This window comes from Pseudophryne corroboree, chromosome 4 (assembly GCF_028390025.1).
Source record: "Pseudophryne corroboree isolate aPseCor3 chromosome 4, aPseCor3.hap2, whole genome shotgun sequence".
Taxonomy (NCBI): Eukaryota; Metazoa; Chordata; class Amphibia; order Anura; family Myobatrachidae; genus Pseudophryne; species Pseudophryne corroboree.
In genome coordinates this window covers 503,496,956-503,522,430 of record NC_086447.1, presented here as the reverse complement: position 1 = coordinate 503,522,430, position 25,475 = coordinate 503,496,956, and the positions used below count along the sequence as shown (strand labels likewise).

Here is a 25,475-nt window from a genome sequence, read left to right as displayed (position 1 = left end):
CGGATCTTCCCATGGTTCAGAATTTGGATTTTAAATGAGACTTCCGGGTGTTGGACTGCAAAAATTACGTGATTTTAGATGGTTTTATCAATTTTTTATCAATAATTATCAATTTTTTTTATTGATTTTAAACCAAACAGAAAACTAAATCCGAACCAAATTGAGAGTGGTTTTTCAAAACCAAAAACACTTAGATGAATCCAAATCCAATACCAAAACACTGGAGTCAGAACACATCTGTAATCTGAATATGATAAAATGAAAGTTTATTCTCTGCAGAGTTTACGCTGGCAAATTCTTCCAAATACTATATGTGAGAAGTGTATCAGACATTAGTTTCCATTTACACACCTGAGACTGGGCTTGTAGAAGCAGCACGATTTCCTGAGCATCGGTGAAAGGCATTGATGCTTTCCCACATGTCACTTTGTATAGCTCTGTCTGGCAGTGTTCAGACTTGTTCTTACACAGAAACTGTACATACTCTGGGTTCTGCCATCCACTCATAGCACATACATAAAAGGATCCGCGAAGCAAGGCTACAGAAATCCACATCACAGGAACTATGAGCGCATTGAGTGAGAGCTGAAGAAAAACATGAAGACCTTGACAGCGATTCCTGTCGGGGCACATCTTCTTTGGGTTGAGACAGCATCCTGTAAAACATTTCCATGTCCTGCTGTTCATGAAATAACCTATGATCAAGAGAACTACTGCCGGAGCGAAGAGAAAAACAGATCCATAGACAAAGTTCTGCTCAGTGCATGGACACTGAAAAACAACTAGAGAAAACACCTGCTGGCCACCTGCCGTCATAAGTGTCAAGACACCGTAACCGATAGCAGATTTCTTCTCCGCACATAACTTTACGAATTTGTGCAGGACATCCATGTTAGTAATAGGAATACTGTATAACTAACGTCACCCTCCTCCCACAAATATATGCTTGTGCGACAGTGCAAAATTAAAAGCATAAAACCAGTTTGTCAAGTTTACAAGTATACAGACCTGATGTCACTTTCTAGTAAAGCTACCATAAAAGTGATTCTAACATTTTTTGCTTATTATATATATTGACTTTTATTTGGTAGTATGTATTGTCAGGTCTTACTAAGAATGCTGGTAATAAATTCATTATATTTAATGATGGACTAGTGAGATAAGTGTAAGTATTGTTATGAGCTTCATGTAACACATAATGAATATGTCCTTTGTTTTCACATCCTTTTATGAGAAGAGTAATTGGGCTAAAACCATGATGTAATCATATGATCTGACATTAGAAAGTAAGGTAAAACGTCACTGGATATACACAAAGCTTCCAACCTTCAAACCTCCACTGGTGCACATGGATAGCAGGATGATGATGTTGATGATGATAAAAAACTGCACATCAAAAAACATTGTTTCACAAAAAAATACTTTTATGATAACTTTTTTTCTCTTTTTAATGCCATAATTGTAATCAGTTTGCAACAAAGATTACTTGCTTACTCTCCCCGAACCTCTGGGAGACTCCCGAAAGAGTGGGTGGTCCTACTGCATCATGCCCACTTCCTAGTTAAGTGGGTAGGATAGGGAAAATTGGCAATCTGTGGTGAGGGGCCAAGGCCAATATGATGTTTCTATGATACTCTGGCCCCGTCCCTTTTAGCTACCACTTGCATCTCCTCTTACTTCTCCCAGAGAGGAGATCAACTAATCTGTGTACCAGATAGTGGGTTTTCAATCGTACACATCAATCACAGTGACTTTGTTCTCCAATCTGTTGTTCACAGCACAAAGGATCTTTGGCTTGTGCTTTATGTTAAATAAAATATTAGGAAGAAGAGATTCAGGCTCCAGTGAGCAGGAGATATTTAGACACTATCCGCTGCTATGCTTCAGCCTGTTCTTCCTCTCCTTGTCCACCGTACTGCTGCTCAGATATCTTCATATTCGTATGATCTACTGGTCATTTCATGCTGGAGTTGTTACATTACACTGCTCACTGGAACCTGAATCTTTTCTTCCTAATATTTTATTTAACACAGGTTTTTTATTTTCAGAGAGCTTCTGCTGGCAACAGACTCTCTGCTACGTGGGACTGAGGGGAGAGAAGCAAACCTACTCACTGCAGCTAATTTGCTCTTCTTAGGCTACTGGACACCATTAGCTCCAGAGGGATCGAACACAGGTACCTAACCTTGATCGTTCGTTCCCGGAGCCGCGCCGCCGTCCCCCTCGCAGAGCCAGAAGTACAGAAGCAGCAGAAGCAAGAAGACATCGAAATCGGCGGCAGAAGACTCCTGTCTTCACTTAAGGTAGCGCACAGCACTGCAGCTGTGCGCCATTGCTCCCGCAGCACACCCACACACTCCGGTCACTGTAGGGTGCAGGGCGCAGGGGGGGGGGGGGCCCTGGGCAGCAATTAAGATACCTGATGGCAAAAGTATACATATATACAGTCAGGCACTGTATATGTGTGCGAGCCCCCGCCATTTTTACACATGAGAAGCGGGACAGAAGCCCGCCGCTGAGGGGGCGGGGCCTTCTTCCTCAGCACACCAGCACCATTTTCTCTTCACAGCTCCGCTGGAAGGACGCTCCCCAAGCTCTCCCCTGCAGTATACAGGTGCAATAGAGGTTAAAAAAGAGAGGGGGGGCACATAAATTTAGGCGCAGAGATATATAAAAACAGCAGCTACTGACAAGAGGATTTATATGTATAGGGAGAAAAAGCAAGAAGTGGCTTTTCCCCCGTCACATGAATTGAATGAATTATGTGAAAAAGCGTGGGATTCCCCTGATAGGAAGGTAGTAATTTCCAAGAGATTGCTGATGGCGTATCCTTTCCCGCCAACGGACAGTTTACGCTGGGAATCCTCCCCCAGGGTAGACAAGGCGTTGACACGCTTATCTAAGAAGGTGGCCCTGCCGTCTCAGGATACGGCCGCCCTAAAGGATCCTGCGGATAGAAAGCAGGAAGCTATCCTGAAGTCTGTTTACACACATTCTGGTACGCTGCTGAGGCCAGCAATTGCTTCGGCCTGGATGTGTAGTGCGGTAGCAGCATGGACAGATACTCTGTCTGAGGAGATAGATACCCTGGACAGGGACTCTGTTCTAATGACCCTGGCACATATCAAGGACACAGTCCTATATATGCGGGATGCCCAGAGGGACATTTGCCTGCTGGGCTCTAAAGTAAACGCAATGTCCATTTCTGCCAGAAGGGTCTTATGGACTCGGCAATGGACAGGGGATACCGACTCTAAAAAACACATGGAGGTTTTACCTTATAAGGGTGAGGAATTGTTTGGGGACGGTCTCTCAGACCTAGTTTCCACAGCTACGGCTGGGAAGTCAAATTTCTTGCCTTATGTCCCGCCACAGCCTAAGAAAGCACCGTATTACCAAATGCAGTCCTTTCGTTCGCAAAAGAGCAAGAAAGTCAGAGGTGCATCCTTTCTTGCCAGAGGCAGGGGTAGAGGAAAGAGGCTGCACCACGCAGCTAGTTCCCAGGAACAAAAGTCCTCCCCGGCTTCCACTAAATCCACCGCATGACGCTGGGGCTCCACAGGCGGAGCCATGAGCCGTGGGGGCGCGTCTCCGACATTTCAGCCACCAGTGGGTTCGCTCACGGGTGGATCCTTGGGCTATACAAGTTGTGTCTCAGGGATACAAACTGGAATTCAAGGTGACGCCCCCTCACCGTTACCTAAAATCGGCCTTGCCAGTTTTCCCCATGGAAAGGGAGGTAGTGCTGGCAGCAATTCACAAGCTATACCTCCAGCAGGTGGTTGTAAAGGTTCCTCTCCTTCAACGGGGAAGGGGTTACTATTCCATTATGTTTGTAGTACCGAAACCGGACGGTTCGGTCAGACCCATCTTGAATTTAAAATCCCTGAACATTTATCTGAAGAAATTCAAGTTCAAAATGGAATCGCTCAGAGCGGTCATTGCAAGCCTGGAAGAGGGGGATTTTATGGTGTCTCTGGACATCAAGGATGCTTACTTGCATGTCCCCATTTATCCACCTCATCAGGAGTACCTCAGATTTGTGGTACAGGACTGTCATTACCAATTCCAGACGTTGCCGTTTGGGCTCTCCACGGCACTGAGAATATTTACCAAGGTAATGGCGGAAATGATGGTGCTCCTGAGAAAGCAAGGAGTCACAATTATCCCATACTTGGACGATCTCCTCATAAAGGCGAGGTCCAGAGAGCAGTTGCTGATCAGCGTAGCACACTCTCAGGAAGTGTTGCAACAGCACGGCTGGATTCTGAATATCCCAAAATCGCAGCTGATTCCTACGACACGTCTGCCCTTTCTGGGCATGATTCTGGACACAGACCAGAAGAAGGTGTTTCTCCCGGCGGAGAAGGCTCAGGAGCTCGTGACTCTAGTCAAAGACCTCTTAAAACCAAAACAGGTGTCGGTGCATCACTGCACGCGAGTCCTGGGAAAGATGGTGGCATCATACGAAGCCATTCCCTTCGGCAGGTTCCATGCGAGGATCTTTCAGTGGGATCTGTTGGACAAGTGGTCCGGATCGCATCTTCAGATGCATCGGCTGATCACCCTGTCCCCCAGGGCAAGGGTGTCTCTTCTGTGGTGGCTGCAGAGTGCTCACCTTCTGGAGGGCCGCAGGTTCGGCATACAGGACTGGGTCCTGGTGACCACGGATGCGAGCCTCCGAGGATGGGGGGCAGTCACTCAGGGAAGAAACTTCCAAGGGTTGTGGTCAAGTCAGGAGGCTTGTCTGCACATAAATATCCTGGAACTAAGTATTGCGCCAGGTCAAGGGACCCTCAGGCGATAGCTGTGGACGCACTGGTAACACCGTGGGTGTTCCAGTCGGTCTATGTGTTTCCTCCTCTTCCTCTCATACCCAAGGTACTGATAATCGTAAGGAAAAGAAGAGTGAAAACAATACTCATTGTTCCGGACTGGCCAAGAAGGACTTGGTACCCGGAACTGCAAGAAATGCTCACAGAGGAACCATGGCCTCTGCCTCTCAGACAGGACCTGTTGCAACAGGGGCCCTGTCTGTTCCAAGACTTACCGCGGCTGCGTTTGACGGCATGGCGGTTGAACGCCGAATCCTAGCAGAAAAGGGCATTCCGGATGAAGTTATTCCTACGCTGATAAAGGCTAGGAAGGACGTGACAGCAAAGCATTATCACTGTATATGGCGAAAATATGTTGCTTGGTGTGAGGCCAGAAAGGCCCCTACAGAGGAATTCCAGCTGGGTCGATTCCTGCACTTCCTACAGTCAGGTGTGACTATGGGCCTAAAATTAGGGTCCATAAAGGTCCAGATTTCGGCCCTATCCATCTTCTTTCAAAAAGAACTGGCTTCACTGCCTGAGGTTCAGACGTTTGTTAAGGGAGTGCTGCATATTCAGCCCCCTTTTGTGCCACCAGTGGCACCTTGGGATCTTAACGTGGTGTTGGATTTCCTGAAATCCCACTGGTTTGAGCCACTTAAGACCGTGGAACTAAAGTATCTCACGTGGAAAGTGGTCATGCTGTTGGCTTTAGCTTCAGCTAGGCGTGTCTCAGAATTGGCGGCTTTGTCATGTAAAAGCACCTATCTGGTTTTCCATATGGACAGGGCAGAATTGCGGACTCGTCCGCAGTTTCTGCCAAAGGTGGTGTCATCTTTTCATTTGAACCAACCTATTGTGGTGCCTGCGGCTACTCGTGACTTGGAGGACTCCAAGTTGCTGGACGTGGTCCGGGCTTTGAAGATTTATGTAACCAGAACGGTTGGAGTCAGGAAGACTGACTCGCTGTTTATCCTGTATGCATCCAACAAGCTGGGTGCTCCTGCTTCAAAGCAAACTATTGCTCGCTGGATCTGTAACACGATTCAGCAGGCTCATTCTGCGGCGGGATTGCCGCAGCCGAAATCAGTGAAAGCCCATTCCACAAGGAAAGTGGGCTCTTCTTGGGCGGCTGCCCGAGGGGTCTCGGCATTACAGCTTTGCCGAGCTGCTACTTGGTCGGGTTCAAACACTTTTGCAAAATTCTACAGGTTTGATACCCTGGCTGAGGAGGACCTTGTGTTTGCCCATTCGGTGCTGCAGAGTCATCCGCACTCTCCCGCCCGTTTGGGAGCATTGGTATAATCCCCATGGTCCTTACGGAGTCCCCAGCATCCACTAGGACGTTAGAGAAAATAAGAATTTACTCACCGGTAATTCTATTTCTCGTAGTCCGTAGTGGATGCTGGGCGCCCGTCCCAAGTGCGGACTTTCTGCAATACGTGTATATAGTTATTGCTTAACAAAGGGTTATGGTTATGTAGCATCGGTTGAGTGATGCTCAGTTGTTGTTCATACTGTTAACTGGGTAAGTTTATCACAAGTTGTACAGTGTGATTGGTGTGGCTGGTATGAGTCTTACCCTGGATTCCAAAATCCTTTCCTTGTAATGTCAGCTCTTCCGGGCACAGTTTCCTTAACTGAGGTCTGGAGGAGGGGCATAGAGGGAGGAGCCAGTGCACACCAGATAGTACTGAATCTTTCTTTAGAGTGCCCAGTCTCCTGCGGAGCCCGTCTATTCCGCATGGTCCTTACGGAGTCCCCAGCATCCACTACGGACTACGAGAAATAGAATTACCGGTGAGTAAATTCTTATTATTTGTGTTCCATATATATATATATAAGCACACATATACTGTATATATATACTATCCATAACTGTTGCGTCTCTCTAGGAGGAAGGCACAGGAGCAGAATTGGATTCCGTCGGACGGAGGGAGTGCCGGATCACGCTGGACTGTATATATATATATATATATATATATATATATATAAAGTAGAGATGAGCGGGTTCGGTTTCTCTGAATCCGAACCCGCCCGAACTTCATGTTTTTTTACACGGGTCCGAGCGACTCGGATCTTCCCGCCTTGCTCGGTTAACCCGAGCGCGCCCGAACGTCATCATCACGCTGTCGGATTCTCGCGAGGCTCGGATTCTATCGCGAGACTCGGATTCTATATAAGGAGCCGCACGTCGCGGCCATTTTCACACGTGCATTGAGATTGATAGGGAGAGGACGTGGCTGGCGTCCTCTCCGTTTAGAAATTAAAATAGATAGGAGAGTGAGAGTGAGACACTTCATTTACTTACTGGAGCTTAGGAGGAGTTATACTAGTGACTGATGACCAGTGACCTGACCACCAGTGCAGTTTTATAATTTATTATTATTTAATAATCCGTTCTGTTCTTGTTCTCTGCCTGAAAAAAACGATACACAGTGACTCAGTCACACTCACATACCATATCTGTGCTCATCCCAGTGTGCCGCATCATCTATGTATAATATCTGACTGTGCTCACACAGCTTAATTGTGGGGGAGACTGGGGAGCAGTTATAGGTTATAGCAGGAGCCAGGAGTACATATTAAACAGTGCACACTTTTGCTGCCAGAGTGCCACTGCCAGTGTGACTGACCACTGACCACTGTGACCAGTGACCTGACCACACTGACCACCAGTATAGTATATTGTGATTGAATGTCTGCCAGAAAAAGTACACTCGTCGTGTGACTTGTGTGGTGTTTTTTTATTCTATAAAAATTAAAAAACTAATTCGGCTGACAGACAGTGTCCACTCCAGCAGGTCCGTCATTATATAATATATACCTGTCCGGCTGCAGTAGTGATATATATATATTTTTTATATCATTATTTATCATCCAGTCTACTAGCAGCAGACACAGTACGGTAGTTCACGGCTGTAGCTACCTCTGTGTCGGCACTCGGCAGTCCATCCATAATTGTATACCACCTACCCGTGGTTTTTTTTCTTCTTTCTTCTTTATACATACTACATCTCATTATCATCCAGTCTATATTAGCAGCAGACACAGTACAGTACGGTAGTCCACGGCTGTAGCTACCTCTGTGTCGGCACTCGGCAGTCCATCCATAATTGTATACCACCTACCCGTGTTTTTTTTTCTTTCTTCTTTATACATACTACATCTCATTATCAACCAGTCTATATTAGCAGCAGACACAGTACGGTAGTTCACGGCTGTAGATACCTCTGTGTCGGCACTCGGCAGTCCATCCATAATTGTATACCACCTACCCGTGTTTTTTTTTTTCCTTTCTTCTTTATACATACATACTACATCTCATTATCATCCAGTCTATATTAGCAGCAGACACAGTACAGTACGGTAGTCCACGGCTGTAGCTACCTCTGTGTCGGCACTCGGCAGTCCATCCATAATTGTATACCACCTACCCGTGGTTTTTTTCTTCTTTCTTCTTTATACATACTACATCTCATTATCATCCAGTCTATATTAGCAGCAGACACAGTACAGTACGGTAGTCCACGGCTGTAGCTACCTCTGTGTCGGCACTCGGCAGTCCATCCATAATTGTATACCACCTACCCGTGGTTTTTTTTTTCTTTCTTCTTTATACATACATCTCATTATCAACCAGTCTATATTAGCAGCAGACACAGTACAGTACGGTAGTCCACGGCTGTAGCTACCTCTGTGTCGGCACTCGGCAGTCCATCCATAATTGTATACCACCTACCCGTGGTTTTTTTTTTCTTTCTTCTTTATACATACTACATCTCATTATCATCCAGTCTATATTAGCAGCAGACACAGTACAGTACGGTAGTCCACGGCTGTAGCTACCTCTGTGTCGGCACTCAGCAGTCCATCCATAATGGTATACCACCTACCCGTGGTTTTTTTTTTCTTTCTTCTTTATACATACTACATCTCATTATCATCCAGTCTATGGCCCTCATTCCGAGTTGATCGGTCGCAAGGCGAATTTAGCAGAGTTACACACGCTAAGCCGCCGCCTACTGGGAGTGAATCTTAGCTTCTTAAAATTGCGCCCGATGTATTCGCAATATTGCGATTACTAACTACTTAGCAGTTTCAGAGTAGCTCCAGACTTACTCTGCCTGTGCGATCAGTTCAGTGCTTGTCGTTCCTGGTTGACGTCACAAACACACCCAGCGTTCGCCCAGGCACTCCCACCGTTTCTCCGGCCACTCCTGCGTTTTTTCCGGAAACGGTAGCGTTTTCAGCCACACGCCCCTGAAACGCCATGTTTCCGCCCAGTAACACCCATTTCCTGTCAATCACATTACGATCGCCGGAGCGATGAAAAAGCCGTGAGTAAAATTACTTTCTACATAGCAAAGTTACTTGGCGCAGTCGCAGTGCGAACATTGCGCATGCGTACTAAGCGGATTTTCATTGCGATGCGATGAAAAATACCGAGCGAACAACTCGGAATGAGGGCCTATATTAGCAGCAGACACAGTACAGTATGATAGTCCACGGCTGTAGCTACCTCTGTGTCGGCACTCGGCAGTCCATCCATAAGTATACTAGTATCCATCCATCTCCATTGTTTACCTGAGGTGCCTTTTAGTTGTGCCTATTAAAATATGGAGAACAAAAATGTTGAGGTTCCAAAATTAGGGAAAGATCAAGATCCACTTCCACCTCGTGCTGAAGCTGCTGCCACTAGTCATGGCCGAGACGATGAAATGCCAGCAACGTCGTCTGCCAAGGCCGATGCCCAATGTCATAGTACAGAGCATGTCAAATCCAAAACACCAAATATCAGTAAAAAAAGGACTCCAAAACCTAAAATAAAATTGTCGGAGGAGAAGCGTAAACTTGCCAATATGCCATTTACCACACGGAGTGGCAAGGAACGGCTGAGGCCCTGGCCTATGTTCATGGCTAGTGGTTCAGCTTCACATGAGGATGGAAGCACTCAGCCTCTCGCTAGAAAACTGAAAAGACTCAAGCTGGCAAAAGCACCGCAAAGAACTGTGCGTTCTTCGAAATCCCAAATCCACAAGGAGAGTCCAATTGTGTCGGTTGCGATGCCTGACCTTCCCAACACTGGACGTGAAGAGCATGCGCCTTCCACCATTTGCACGCCCCCTGCAAGTGCTGGAAGGAGCACCCGCAGTCCAGTTCCTGATAGTCAGATTGAAGATGTCAGTGTTGAAGTACACCAGGATGAGGAGGATATGGGTGTTGCTGGCGCTGGGGAGGAAATTGACCAGGAGGATTCTGATGGTGAGGTGGTTTGTTTAAGTCAGGCACCCGGGGAGACACCTGTTGTCCGTGGGAGGAATATGGCCGTTGACATGCCTGGTGAAAATACCAAAAAAATCAGCTCTTCAGTGTGGAGGTATTTCAACAGAAAAGCGGACAACAGGTGTCAAGCCGTGTGTTGCCTTTGTCAAGCTGTAATAAGTAGGGGTAAGGACGTTAACCACCTCGGAACATCCTCCCTTATACGTCACCTGCAGCGCATTCATAATAAGTCAGTGACAAGTTCAAAAACTTTGGGCGACAGCGGAAGCAGTCCACTGACCAGTAAATCCCTTCCTCTTGTAACCAAGCTCACGCAAACCACCCCACCAACTCCCTCAGTGTCAATTTCCTCCTTCCCCAGGAATGCCAATAGTCCTGCAGGCCATGTCACTGGCAATTCTGACGAGTCCTCTCCTGCCTGGGATTCCTCCGATGCATCCTTGCGTGTAACGCCTACTGCTGCTGGCGCTGCTGTTGTTGCTGCTGGGAGTCGATGGTCATCCCAGAGGGGAAGTCGTAAGCCCACTTGTACTACTTCCAGTAAGCAATTGACTGTCCAACAGTCCTTTGCGAGGAAGATGAAATATCACAGCAGTCATCCTGCTGCAAAGCGGATAACTGAGGCCTTGACAACTATGTTGGTGTTAGACGTGCGTCCGGTATCCGCCGTTAGTTCACAGGGAACTAGACAATTTATTGAGGCAGTGTGCCCCCGTTACAAAATACCATCTAGGTTCCACTTCTCTAGGAAGGCGATACCGAGAATGTACACGGACGTCAGAAAAAGACTCACCAGTGTCCTAAAAAATGCAGTTGTACCCAATGTCCACTTAACCACGGACATGTGGACAAGTGGAGCAGGGCAGGGTCAAGACTATATGACTGTGACAGCCCACTGGGTAGATGTATGGACTCCCGCCGCAAGAACAGCAGCGGCGGCACCAGTAGCAGCATCTCGCAAACGCCAACTCTTTCCTAGGCAGGCTACGCTTTGTATCACCGCTTTCCAGAATACGCACACAGCTGAAAACCTCTTACGGCAACTGAGGAAGATCATCGCGGAATGGCTTACCCCAATTGGACTCTCCTGTGGATTTGTGGCATCGGACAACGCCAGCAATATTGTGTGTGCATTAAATATGGGCAAATTCCAGCACGTCCCATGTTTTGCACATACCTTGAATTTGGTGGTGCAGAATTTTTTAAAAAACGACAGGGGCGTGCAAGAGATGCTGTCGGTGGCCAGAAGAATTGCGGGACACTTTCGGCGTACAGGCACCACGTACAGAAGACTGGAGCACCACCAAAAACTACTGAACCTGCCCTGCCATCATCTGAAGCAAGAAGTGGTAACGAGGTGGAATTCATCCTTCTATATGCTTCAGAGGTTGGAGGAGCAGCAAAAGGCCATTCAAGCCTATACAATTGAGCACGATATAGGAGGTGGAATGCACCTGTCTCAAGTGCAGTGGAGAATGATTTCAACGTTGTGCAAGGTTCTGATGCCCTTTGAACTTGCCACACGTGAAGTCAGTTCAGACACTGCCAGCCTGAGTCAGGTCATTCCCCTCATCAGGCTTTTGCAGAAGAAGCTGGAGACATTGAAGGAGGAGCTAACACGGAGCGATTCCGCTAGGCATGTGGGACTTGTGGATGGAGCCCTTAATTCGCTTAACAAGGATTCACGGGTGGTCAATCTGTTGAAATCAGAGCACTACATTTTGGCCACCGTGCTCGATCCTAGATTTAAAGCCTACCTTGGATCTCTCTTTCCGGCAGACACAAGTCTGCTGGGGTTGAAAGACCTGCTGGTGAGAAAATTGTCAAGTCAAGCGGAACGCGACCTGTCAACATCTCCTCCTTCACATTCTCCCGCAACTGGGGGTGCGAGGAAAAGGCTCAGAATTCCGAGCCCACCCGCTGGCGGTGATGCAGGGCAGTCTGGAGCGACTGCTGATGCTGACATCTGGTCCGGACTGAAGGACCTGACAACGATTACGGACAAGTCGTCTACTGTCACTGCATATGATTCTCTCACCATTGAAAGAATGGTGGAGGATTATATGAGTGACCGCATCCAAGTAGGCACGTCACACAGTCCGTACTTATACTGGCAGGAAAAAGAGGCAATTTGGAGGCCCTTGCACAAACTGGCTTTATTCTACCTAAGTTGCCCTCCCACAAGTGTGTACTCCGAAAGAGTGTTTAGTGCCGCCGCTCACCTTGTCAGCAATCGGCGTACGAGGTTACATCCAGAAAATGTGGAGAAGATGATGTTCATTAAAATGAATTATAATCAATTCCTCCGTGGAGACATTGACCAGCAGCAATTGCCTCCACAAAGTACACAGGGAGCTGAGATGGTGGATTCCAGTGGGGACGAATTGATAATCTGTGAGGAGGGGGATGTACACGGTGATATATCGGAGGATGATGATGAGGTGGACATCTTGCCTCTGTAGAGCCAGTTTGTGCAAGGAGAGATTAATTGCTTCTTTTTTGGTGGGGGTCCAAACCAACCCGTCATTTCAGTCACAGTCGTGTGGCAGACCCTGTCACTGAAATGATGGGTTGGTTAAAGTGTGCATGTCCTGTTTATACAACATAAGGGTGGGTGGGAGGGCCCAAGGACAATTCCATCTTGCACCTCTTTTTTCTTTAATTTTTCTTTGCGTCATGTGCTGTTTGGGGAGGGTTTTTTGGAAGGGACATCCTGCGTGACACTGCAGTGCCACTCCTAGATGGGCCCGGTGTTTGTGTCGGCCACTAGGGTCGCTTATCTTACTCACACAGCTACCTCATTGTGCCTCTTTTTTTCTTTGCGTCATGTGCTGTTTGGGGAGGGTTTTTTGGAAGGGACATCCTGCGTGACACTGCAGTGCCACTCCTAGATGGGCCCGGTGTTTGTGTCGGCCACTAGGGTCGCTTATCTTACTCACACAGCTACCTCATTGCGCCTCTTTTTTTCTTTGCGTCATGTGCTGTTTGGGGAGGGTTTTTTGGAAGGGACATCCTGCGTGACACTGCAGTGACACTCCTAGATGGGCCCGGTGTTTGTGTCGGCCACTAGGGTCGCTTATCTTACTCACACAGCTACCTCATTGCGCCTCTTTTTTTCTTTGCGTCATGTGCTGTTTGGGGAGGGTTTTTTTGGAAGGGACATCCTGCGTGACACTGCAGTGACACTCCTAGATGGGCCCGGTGTTTGTGTCGGCCACTAGGGTCGCTTATCTTACTCACACAGCTACCTCATTGCGCCTCTTTTTTTCTTTGCGTCATGTGCTGTTTGGGGAGGGTTTTTTGGAAGGGACATCCTGCGTGACACTGCAGTGACACTCCTAGATGGGCCCGGTGTTTGTGTCGGCCACTAGGGTCGCTTATCTTACTCACACAGCTACCTCATTGCGCCTCTTTTTTTCTTTGCGTCATGTGCTGTTTGGGGAGGGTTTTTTGGAAGGGACATCCTGCGTGACACTGCAGTGACACTCCTAGATGGGCCCGGTGTTTGTGTCGGCCACTAGGGTCGCTTATCTTACTCACACAGCTACCTCATTGCGCCTCTTTTTTTCTTTGCGTCATGTGCTGTTTGGGGAGGGTTTTTTGGAAGGGACATCCTGCGTGACACTGCAGTGCCACTCCTAGATGGGCCCGGTGTTTGTGTCGGCCACTAGGGTCGCTTAGCTTAGTCATCCAGCGACCTAGGTGCAAATTTTAGGACTAGAAATAATATTGTGAGGTGTGAGGTATTCAGAATAGACTGAAAATGAGTGTAAATTATGGTTTTTGAGGTTAATAATACTTTGGGATCAAAATGACCCCCAAATTCTATGATTTAAGCTGTTTTTTAGTGTTTTTTAAAAAAAAGACCCGAATCCAAAACACACCCGAATCCGACAAAAAAAATTCGGTGAGGTTTTGCCAAAGCGTGGTCGAACCCAAAACACGGCCGCGGAACCGAACCCAAAACCAAAACACAAAACCCGAAAAATTTCCGGCGCTCATCTCTAATATAAACATATAAAATATATATCCAGATGCCGCTGGCCAAGCAAAAATGAAAATGCCTGCTGATTATTCTAATTATCAGCACATGTGCATATGCATCTGTGCCTGGGTCAATAGCGCCTTACTTGTTCTTGGCTTCCACCTGCCTCCACTTCCCATGCCCATTCTACCTCTCTAAATGCGGGGAGTTGCAGATGTAGCACATTATTGGACCTGTATATGGATGCAAATGTATGTTTTGTTTGCATCCACAGTACGGAAATACATATTTCTTTCATTTGTCACATAAATTGTATATTCCTAACTCATATTTTAATGCAGGGATGGGGAACCATTGGCCCTCCAGCTGTTGTTTAACTACACATACTAGCATGCCTTGCTACAGTTTTGCTATTTGGCCATGCTAAAACTGTTGCAGGGCATGCTGGGATGTGTAGTTCAACAACAGCTGGAGGGCCGAAGGTTCCCCATCCCTGTTTTAAAGACAGTGTGGCAGCATTATGTATTAAGATCCGAAACTTGGAAAGCAAAACAAAAGCAGACATACTGTACTGATGTGTTATAAAACCCATGTGTTTACAGATGTATCAAATTGTGCTCACCTAATACAGGTCATAATTGCCAACATTTCAGCGGGGGTAACCAGGAGGGCCAAGCGAGGGGGCAGGCATCATTGTGGCCCACCCCCTGCTATACAAAGCTGTTATTCCTGGCTTGGCAAAGTGGGTGCTGGACCACAATGACTCAATTCAGTACAAATTGCATCATCATGCTGTATGGACTCCCATGAAGTGGGCAGTTAGTGGGCAACAACAGTGGATTGTGGGAGACTTGCCTGCTCTTCCCAGATCCCAGTAGATCCATCCAAGATTTTGGCGTCTCACAGACATTGGGGGTCATTCATACCCGATCGCACGCTGCCTTTTTTTGCAGCCGTGCGATCGGGTCTGTACAGCGCATACGTATGGTCCGCAATGCGCAGGCACGTTGGAAGCCGGTGACGGGCAGCGACGGATTGAACGAAGAAAGCGTTTGCAGTGGCGAACGAAGAAGATTGACAGGTAGAGGCCGTCAAATCACCATTTTCAGGGAGTGTCCAGGAAAATGCAGGAGTGCTCGGCCATTTCCAGTGAGGGTTCCTGACATCAGCTCCGTCCAGGATCATTTCAGTGGCTGAGTAAGTCCTGAACTGTGCAGAGAGCTGTGCAGCTCTCTGCACAAGCGTTCTCACCTCTGCACAGCGATTACCCCCTCTCCTGTAGGTGGCGACTACCTGATCGCTGCAGTGCAAAAAATAGCCTGCGTGCGAGCAGGTATGAATGACCCCCATTCCTGGAGAGTAGACAAGTATATGCAGGGGGGGGATAAAGTCTTTATTCATTTGGTGTGGAAAATCCTCTTGCAAGTGAATTGTGCGCTTTTATTTTTAGTAATTTTATGCTCATTTTGCTTCAAGCTCTATATCAGTCCCAGCATGTATAGTCCACAAAATTTAGTAAATAGAATAATTGGAAAATTACCCTCACCTCAAACATATCTTTGTTTAGTGTGTCGGTAAAAATTATTTTATTTGCTAAATAGATAAATGTTATTGCACTATTGGTTGTTTTTATCAACCATAAAATCATATAAAAAGATGTATCACACTTCAGTGAATAAAAACTTGTTTTTATTACAAGGAGTGCCAATAATTGTAACTGCAATGATGCTGCTTCTGATGATGATGATGATGATGATGATGATGATCAGGATATTTGCTCAGGGCTAGTGCAACAGTTATACATACTTACAGGCTTATCTGCATCTACCTCTATGACTGTTATCACCCAGTTTGTTATTGTTATTTCAAATTGTAAAGCGCAACGGAATTTGCTGCGCTATATAAGAAACTGTTAATAAATAATAATAAATCTGTATCCACTCTATCATGCCCTTTCTCTCCCCTGCTCTGACTGTCCAGGAGCAAGGAAGCTCATATTAATACCCCAAAAAATCTTATTATGAATGTGGGGATAAGCATTTTTGGTTAGCACGTGCAGAATGAAAAGTATATTTCATGCTATAAAATGTGCTTGCGTCCTACGCTAAATGAGGAGCCAAGGAGTAGCTACTGCATATATGTAAAAGTGTATCCTGTAGCTTATAATACTGGACATAAATGAAGCAAGTAAGTAAGTAAAGTGTTGCATAATTTTAAGCTAACAATATGTATACGGGATGCAGTTAAGATCCCGGCTGTCGGAAACCCAGCTGTCAAAATACTGAGACCAGAATACCGGCATTTGTCAAAATCCTGACATCGGAATACCTACAGTGTCTGAATACCGATGCCGGAACTCTGACAGTCGGGTTCCCGACCGTTTTAAGTATAGCCGCTAACGTAGCTGTTTAAGGCAGCTAAACCAAACCAAAGTAATGGGCACAAAGCGAAAAAGTCCAGTTTGCGCACACAAACGGGTCACTTATCACTAATTTCAGCTTGTCACCTCAGAGTATAGCTAAATGAAATGCCAGCGTCGGCGGCTGATCACTCCTAAATGGAAAAACAATTGAATAGCTCCGTTGGGCCCCTTCTACTGGCTGGCAGAGCCAAAAACAATTGAATTTCTCCCTATACAGTATGTTGTTTTCGGAAATAACTATCTTTTTCTGTGTGTTCTTTTGTTTTTGATGTGGAAGTTACAGTCTTCGTTTTCAATTGCTAGCTAACACAAATTATTATTGTTTGAAACCATAGGTGGCCTTCAAAATGTACCTCGGTGTAACCCCGTCTACAATTGGTGGTAATGCTGGTGGAAATGGATTTTCCCTTATACTGGATAAAAATCCTCTCGCTGAGTTTGTTGAACAGCTTCCCACTGGCAGATCATCACTGAATTACTGTAATCTCCTCTCTGGAGTCATAAGAGGAGCGTTAGAAATGGTACAGATTTTATGACTTAGGTCCATAAAATATTATATGTGGATTGTCACTGCATTCTATAGCAAATCCTATTCATTGTATATCTCTTACTGAACAATGACGTCAGTGCTTTTCATGGCAATGGTACGCAACAGGGTTTATTTACTAGGCTTCGGGATCTAAAACCCAGCACTTCCGGTTGCGTTGATGTCTGAAATGTAATAAATACTATCGGAAGTGCTGGGTTTTAGAACATGACGCATAGTAAATATAATTCTATACCCCCACATCTCTCATCATTGAAATACCAAGTCACTTATTTGCAAGAGAGAGCTTTCCAAGCACTATTGAATTCAGTGACCTGTGGTCTTCTGTTCTGTCAAACTATAATTAATCAGACCATGGGCGCTGGAATGTTTTTAAGTTGGGGGGGGGGCATAGAAAAAAAATATTTTGGCACCCCCATGGTGCCAGCCTCCTCTACCTTTTTAGCCCCCCCACTGCTGTGCAGATGAGCGCTTACCTGCAGATCCACGCGGGTGGCATCTCCTTTAAAAACCATGCTACCGCAGGGTGCTGTGTTCTCCTATCTTCATTGTGTCCTATCCGCCGTCGGCTGTCTCTCCTTCACAGATGCATTACTGGGAGGAGGAGTGGCCAAGCTGGGACATCCTGGGACCATAGCCACGACTCCTCCCAAAAATGCAACTGTGAAGGAGAGACAGTCGTCGGCGGCTAGGACACACCGAACGAAGATAGGAGGACACAGCACCCTGCAGTAGCAGGCTGTTTTTAAAGGAGATGCCGCCCGCAGGCATGGCCAGTGCTAGAGTGTTTGGCGCCCCCTTACAAATGATAAATTTGCGCCCTCCTATCCATAAAAAAGGGACATCGCACACTGCAAAAAGGGGTGTGCTCACACAAGGAAGGGGCAGGACCACAATGGTACCCACAATTAAAATTATGCCACACAGTATTACAATCTTATTCGCATTACCCCAAACATGGTGCCCCATATTTATAGTACACCACAAAATAGTGCCGCTTATTCACGTTATGTCACACAGTAGTGCCCCTTATACACGTTACGCCACACAGTACTATCCCTTATACACAATGCCCACAGTAGTACCCCTTATCAGAGGTGTAGCTAGGTGCCATGGTGCCCTGAGCAAAGGTATATTTCAGCACCACCTCCTCTGTATTGAATACTACATTTGAAAAGAAAAAGATTAAAAATCGATGACAGGGCCAGTTCTAGACCTTGAGGAGCTCAGGGCGAAAGTTTGCTTTGGTACCCGCCATGCTGAAAACAGGGACAGACAAAAATATAGGGCCAAATAATAGTACCAATTCACATTAACCTGTACAGTAGTGTCCGTTAGTCACATTACACCGCACAGTAGTTTCTGTTATTCACATTACACTGCACAGTAGTACCCTTATACACGTTACGCCACACAGGAGAGCCACTTATACAAGTTATGCCAGAGTAAAAGCCTCTTATACACATTATGCCACAGTAGAGCACCTTATACATGTTATGCCAGGTAGAGTTGCTTATACACTTATGCCAGGTAGAGCAGCATATACACAAAATGCCAGGTAGAGCCCCTTATACACGTTATCTAGGTAGAGCCCATTATACACATTATGCCAGGTACAGCCTATTATACACATTATGGGGGTCTTTCAGACCCCGCCGCAATAGCGGCCCGCAGTGCAGTTTGCCAGTGGCAGCAAACTGCGCATGTGCAGTGGGCGTGAGGCCATACACATTGTGGTGCTTCTCCGATGGATGCGAGCACAATGTGATTGACAGGTGACAGCTTAGCGGGATTAAGGCAGGGTGGTGCCAGAAAAACGGGGGCAGGCCGGGACCATTTTTGGGGCGGCTAAATGACGTCACACACAGACTCTCTGGAAAAAAAGTCTGCTGATCACCTGACAGCGCAGCCAGCCAACACAACCTTAGATCAGATGTGTCCCCAATCTAATTGCGGATGCATCTGGGGTTGGCCTTGCCCAGTGCTGGGTGGCCCTCAGCATGTGCAGGGATAAATGCAGATCTGGCTGCATATGCAGCAATCTGCTTTCATCTCTGAATAACCCCCTATGCCAGGTACAGCCCTCATTCCCTACACAGTGTGGCCCTGGTACCTGCAGAAGGTCCTCCTTTCCCTTCTCCACCTCCGGTTTCTCGCAGGCTCCGTTACTCCAGCAGCAGCTCCGTAGGATGTCGTCAGTGACGCCGAGATAGGGGGGGGAGAGCGGGTACTTATTACCCAGGTCTGGGACTGATGGAGGGGTCCGCCGGGGGCCCTCCCCCACTGCACTCCCACCCTCCTTACTGGGCAGCGGCATAAGCTCTCATCTTGGCAGCACAGCACATGCTGCAGCGGGTGCAGGGGTGCCGCGTGTAAGCCCGGGGGCAGGGGTGCTGCAGGTGGGAGAGGGGGTCCGGAGCTACCGTGGGTGGTGGAGGGAGGTGTGCGGGTGCCGCGGATGGAGGCTGGAGGTACTGCGAGTGGAGGAGGTGCGGGTAATGCTTCTCCTGCTTCTCCTCCTGGAAGCAGCTAGGCTGCTGTCCTCCCTTTGGCAGTGGCTCTCCCGGAGACTCGCACAGCAGCCAATCACTATTGTTAGCGACAGTGTTCCAACTCACCGCATTACAGGGAAGAAAATGCACTCAATAAACTACAGCTCCCAGCGCGTGAATGCTTTGGCGCTAAGGTTGCTGGGAGCTGTAGTTTATTTAGTGCGTATACTTCCCTGTAATTCGGCGCCATAGGACACCGGTGCTAACAATAGTGACTGGCTGGCAGAACTGACTGACTCGTTGAATCAATGTAAAAGGTGAGAGTGCTGTGCAGTGTCAGTGGCATCGTCCAGACATTACCCTCCGCGATATCACCCGATATCTGTTACATTAGCCATCTTGTGGGCTTCCAGGCCGGCCGGCCGGTCAGGTGCTGTGTTGCGGAGTCAGGGCCTCTGGGGATCTGTGTGCGGCTGTGACGGGGAGGCACTTCTGTGACATCACGTGCAGAGGAGGCTCCGGGGCTCAGAGAGTAAGCGGCGCTGGGAGGGCTATGAAAGCCTTCCGCTGCGCCGCTTTCATACACATCTATGCCGGTGGCCACAGCAGCTTTTGTTCCACGTGCACCGCGGCTAGGTAGTGGGGATTGTTCATGCCGGAGGGGGCAGGTGGACTGGCATCAGGACATAGGGGGTCATTCCGACCTGATCGTAGACAGCTACGATCACTTACACTGACATGCGGGGGGACGCCCAGCACAGGGCAAGTCCACCCCTCATGTCAGCCCCCCCCCCGCACAAGTGCAAAAGCATCGCACAGCGGTGATGCTTTTGTACTTAAAGAGAAGCTCCCAGCTAGCGCAGCTCCTGCGGCTGGCCAGAAGTTACTCGTCGCTGCCTGGGTCGCAGCGTCTGCGTGTGACGTCACACAGCCGCTGCGGCCCGCCCACCTCACGGTCCGGCCACTCTTGTGTTGGCTGGACCGCGGCCACAAAATGGCGAGCAAACGCCGCCATGCCGCCCCCTCCCACCCAGCGACCGCCTCTGCCTGTCAATCAGGCAGAGGTGATCGCTAGGCAACGACAACCATCGTCTGTCAGCCATGTGCACTGCGATGAACTGCAGCGAGTGATCAGGTCAGAATGACCCCCATAGGACGCTGCAGTAAAAGGATTTTTTCCCCTATCTACAGTGCAGAGGCTTGCTGCAGACGCAGTGGTATACCCTCCAGCTGGACCTTTTTGGCAGGTACAATACCTTTTTTTTATGGTCTGTACCGATGTTTGGCTCTCCAAACTTCCATTGAAAGTATTGGGAAAGGGGCGTGGCCACGCCACTGTACCCATGGCCACGCCCCTTTTGGAATTTGTAGTGATTTTTATGCGTAAATTGTTGGAGGGTGTGTTGCTGCAGATGCAGTGAGCCTATTCTGGGGTGTGGAGCTGGAGCTGCAGCTCCATCAGCCGCACTGTTAATCCTGCTCTAAGAACACACAGCAGCCAAAGGACAGAGCCTCCCATTGGATGTAACCTATGTGGGAGGGCGTTTCTTGCCCAATCAGCTGTGGACTAAGTGTGATAGACCTGCTGCTAACCCAATGAGAGCTCCTAGCCATGCCCCCAGATCTTTGCAATACAATAGCCATCTGAGAATGGATGACTACTATATTCAAACATTCAGGGATTGTGGTTTTGCTGTATACTATCCACAAATATTAGAGATTTGCTATACACAAGTGACATAGATTGGAGGTTCGTTTACACTAGTCACCAGCTTGGAAGTCTACTTTGCACTAGCCACCAGTTAATCATTTCTATAAACTAGTCAATGAAGAACCGCTATAGATTAGCCACCAGACTGGAGGTGTGCTTTATATAAAGCCATCATTTTTAGGCGTAATCACCAGTCTGTAGTTTGCTGTACACATTACAGATCAAACCAGGATATGCTTTGTACACCAGCCACCTGCAATATGCCCCACATTGCCCAATCGTCATGAAAATTAACTTTGGTTTTATAAGTTTTAAGGCTATATGTCTTTACACAAAGATCAGATACTCGAGTTACAGGGCCAAGTAGGAAGACAGCTTAGTAGTATTGGTGATATGTTATAGACACCTGTTACAGTAAAGCATCAGTACAAATATACATAGGATGCAGCATCTTATTGTTGACTAATCATTTTTAATAAAAATCATTCCATTTAAGAGAGATTCCCAAAAATTCCTTGTAACCCAATTGCTCTTTACATTAAAATGCACATTGCCATCTAGTGGTATCGGGATATATAGCAAGATTAAACTAGGTAATTTCACTCTATGTATACTATTCGTTAGAATAGACTGCTTTGCATACAAGTCACGAGCATTAATTAGCTCAGGTTTGCATAGTAGTCACTAGACTATTCTCTAATTTGTATGACTTTATCGCAGTCACTTGAAAGAGGGGTAAAGAATGTAAGAGCCCCCAAGATTGAAAATGATTTCCTGGGGTAGAGGCTGATGTGTTCTGATAACGGGGGTAATTCTCAGTTGATCGCAGCAGGAATTTTGTTAGCAGTTGGGCAAAACCATATGCACTGCAGGGGGGGCAGATATAACATGTGCAGAGAGAGTTAGATTTGGGTGGGTTATTTTGTTTCTGTGCTGGGTAAATACTGGCTGCTTTATTTTTAAACTGCAATTTAGATTGCAGATTGAACACACCACACCCAAATCTAACTGCCTCTGTATATGTTATATCTGCCTCCCCTGCAGTGCACATGGTTTTGCCCAACTGCTAAAAAATTTCCTGCTGCGATCAACTTGGAATTATCCCCAACATCCTCTGGATTGTGCAGTACTGGTGAATATACTGTATTCCAGTATTAGTGAAAGTCACCTACTGTTCTATTGTATCTTTGCAGATTCACTTACCAGCTGATGTTACTTTTGTCCAAGACAGACTAAAAGGGGATGACGTTACTGAAATAGGAATAACATTCCTGAGAAAGAATGATGAGAAAAAAGCAAAGAAATTTAAGTGAACAAGAACCTTTGAGACATCAGGAAAAACAAATCTGTAAAGTATATAGCAACAGCAATACAGAACATCAGGAAATTATTATTATTATTATTATTATTATTATTATTATTATTTCATTTTTTCTACTGTAAACTTTATTTAAAATTAAATGTTCAAAGTCTGTTTGTGCTGTTTGTTACCAAATGCATTGTCTCATGCTTGTAAACAATTATGATAAAATGACACTATTATAACGATAAAGGTTATACTGTACACATTAAAAAAGGAACGAAAACCCCACTTGTCCACTAGAACTTCAGGTTGCTTTCACAAGAACATGGTTTTGTTTTATTGTGTTGGAGCCTTATGTATTCCCTGCTATTTACAAATACAGCAGAATGTATAAAATGCAGTGCAAGCTCTGTATAACATCAATTCAATATAGAATTGAAACTATAAAAAGGTAACAAATTATGGAATTATTGCAGTTTTTTGTTTGTTTTTAAGAACATATAACTGATTGCATGTAATGCTAGAATTATAATGGTCATAACCCACCGCTGGCCGCACTCCGCTGCCCCCCGCCATTAACCTCCGCCTTCCGCTGGCCGCACAGCCCACCATTACCCCCACCCCCCCCTAATCACTTCCACGCCCGCTGGTTGCGTGCCAAGTAAAGGTGATGCTGGAAGGAGATGCAGGAGCGTGGGGACCTACTGCCAGTCTGCCGTGGACGCCAGCTGGATCATGATGAGTAGAGACAGGCTGTGGGAAGGATGGTACGCTCGCACACATACACACACACACTCTAAATATATAAATATATATATATATATATATATATATATATATATATCCAAAAAGCAGTATATACAGGTGCACTGGTAGTTAAAAGGTAATAGTTCTCAGTCCACAGGTAATCCACTCTGGGCTGTAGCACAGGTGTACATCAACACTGCAGCAACTCTCCTTAGAAGGCTCAGGACTCTTATGAGTATTAAATAGCTAGAATGGAAAATGAAGAGAGTGCGCTCATAGTGCAGATCAATTTTTATTTAAAAACACAAATGAAATAAAAACATCAGGTAATTCTACAGGACTCGTACCCTGAATAACCCACACCGTGGGCAGGTTAGCAGATGATATAATACATTCCACAGTGACAAAACTGCATACCATTGACACATGCAGTGCCGTTTCTAGCGGCGGGCGAGCCGTGCAACCGCACGGGGCGCCCGCCGCGGCACTTTAAGTGTTATTTCCCCCTCTCCTCCCTCTCCCCGAGCGCTCCTGCTCGAGGGGGCGGAGTTTCGCGAAATGACGCGTTTGCGTCGTGACGTCATGACGCAAACGCGTCATTCCACGAAGCCCCGCCCCCCGAGCAGGAGCGCTCGGGGAGAGGGAGGAGAGAAGCTGGAAGGAGGCGGCGGCGGGGGCGGCTGGCGCGAGGGACGTCCGGCGGCGGGATCCGAAGAGCGGAACATGTAAGTATATCTCTCTCTCCCCCTTCCTTCCCCCCCACCACTTGACACCTGCCTGCCACACTGGGGATACCTGCCTGCTGCACTGTGTAAAATGGGGACACCTGCCTGCCACGCTGTGTAAAATGGGGGCCTGCCTGCCACGCTGTGTAAAATGGGGGCCTGCCTGCCACGCTGTGTAAAATGGGGGCCTGCCTGCCGCGCTGTGTAAAATGGGGACACCTGCCTGCCGCACTGTGTAAAATGGGGACACCTGCCTGCCGCACTGTGTAAAATGGGGACACCTGCCTGTCGCGCTGTGTAAAATGGGGACACCTGCCTGCCACGCTGTGTAAAATGGGGGCCTGCCTGCCACGCTGTGTAAAATGGGGGCCTGCCTGCCGCACTGTGTAAAATGGGGACACCTGCCTCACTGTGTAAAATGGGGACACCTGCCTGCCGCACTGTGTAAAATGGGGGCACCTGCCTGCCGCACTGTGTAAAATGGGGACACCTGTCTGCCGCACTGTGTAAAATGGGGACACCTGTCTGCCGCACTGTGTAAAATGGGGACACCTGCCTGCCGCACTGTGTAAAATGGGCGCCTGCCTGCCGCACTGTGTAAAATGGGCGCCTGCCTGCCGCACTATGTAAAATGGGGACACCTGCCTCACTGTGTAAAATGGGGACACCTGCCTCACTGTGTAAAATGGGGACACCTGCCTCACTGTGTAAAATGGGGACACCTGCCTGCCGCACTGTGTAAAATGGGAACACCTGCCTGCCGCACTGTGTAAAATGGGAACACCTGCCTGCCGCACTGTGTAAAATGGGGACACCTGCCTGCCGCACTGTGTAAAATGGGGATACCTGCCTGCGTACTGTGTAAAATGGGGATATCTGCCTTCCGCACTGTGTAAAATGGGGAAACCTGCCTGCCACACTTTGTAAAATGGGGATACCTGCCTGCCGCGCTGTGTAAAATGGGGATATCTGCCTGCCGCACTGTGTAAAATGGGGATACCTGCCTGCGTACTGTGTAAAATGGGGATATCTGCCTGCTGCGCTCTGTAAAATGGGGACACCTGCCTGCCGCACTGTGTAAAATGGGGACACTTGGCTGCTGTAATGTGTAAAATGGGGACTTTTTTTATTTTTTCCCCCCTGTGGTGGGCGTGATGATATCAGATGAGGCCACGCCTTGTTGGGAGCGCGCGCGCCTCCGGCGCGCGCATACTTTTTCTTTTTATAGCTATAAGGGGGGGGCGCAATTTTTTTTATAGCAATGGGGGGGGGCGCATTTTTAAATCTCGCACTGGGAGCCAAATTGTCTAGAAACGGCCCTGGACACATGGACCCGGGACCTTACACCGCACCGGCTGAATATTTTCCAGACCGTACCCGTCAGGACACCGCGTCACGAACTCAGGGAGCCTGTGCAGTGCAAGTGGAGAAGATCAAAGGTCT

General features: G+C 47.4%; 2 protein-coding genes across 3 annotated transcripts in view; one reads left to right on the top strand and one right to left on the bottom strand.

The window, feature by feature from the left end:
• Positions 1-891, bottom strand: part of CALHM5 (calcium homeostasis modulator family member 5) — a 29,281-nt gene extending 28,390 nt beyond the window's left edge. Inside the window, exon 1 of the mRNA XM_063916110.1 lies at positions 352-891. Within this exon, the coding sequence (XP_063772180.1) occupies positions 352-891 (540 nt within the window). The remainder of the gene's footprint in view (positions 1-351) is intronic.
• Positions 1-23,020, top strand: part of TRAPPC3L (trafficking protein particle complex subunit 3L) — a 324,467-nt gene extending 301,447 nt beyond the window's left edge. For both annotated transcript variants that reach the window (XM_063919704.1, XM_063919703.1), the window contains 2 exons: positions 16,843-17,028; positions 22,451-23,020. In XM_063919704.1, the coding sequence (XP_063775774.1) occupies positions 16,843-17,028; positions 22,451-22,570 (306 nt within the window). In that variant the 3' untranslated portion in view covers positions 22,571-23,020. The remainder of the gene's footprint in view (positions 1-16,842; positions 17,029-22,450) is intronic.
• The last annotated feature ends 2,455 nt before the right edge of the window (positions 23,021-25,475 follow it).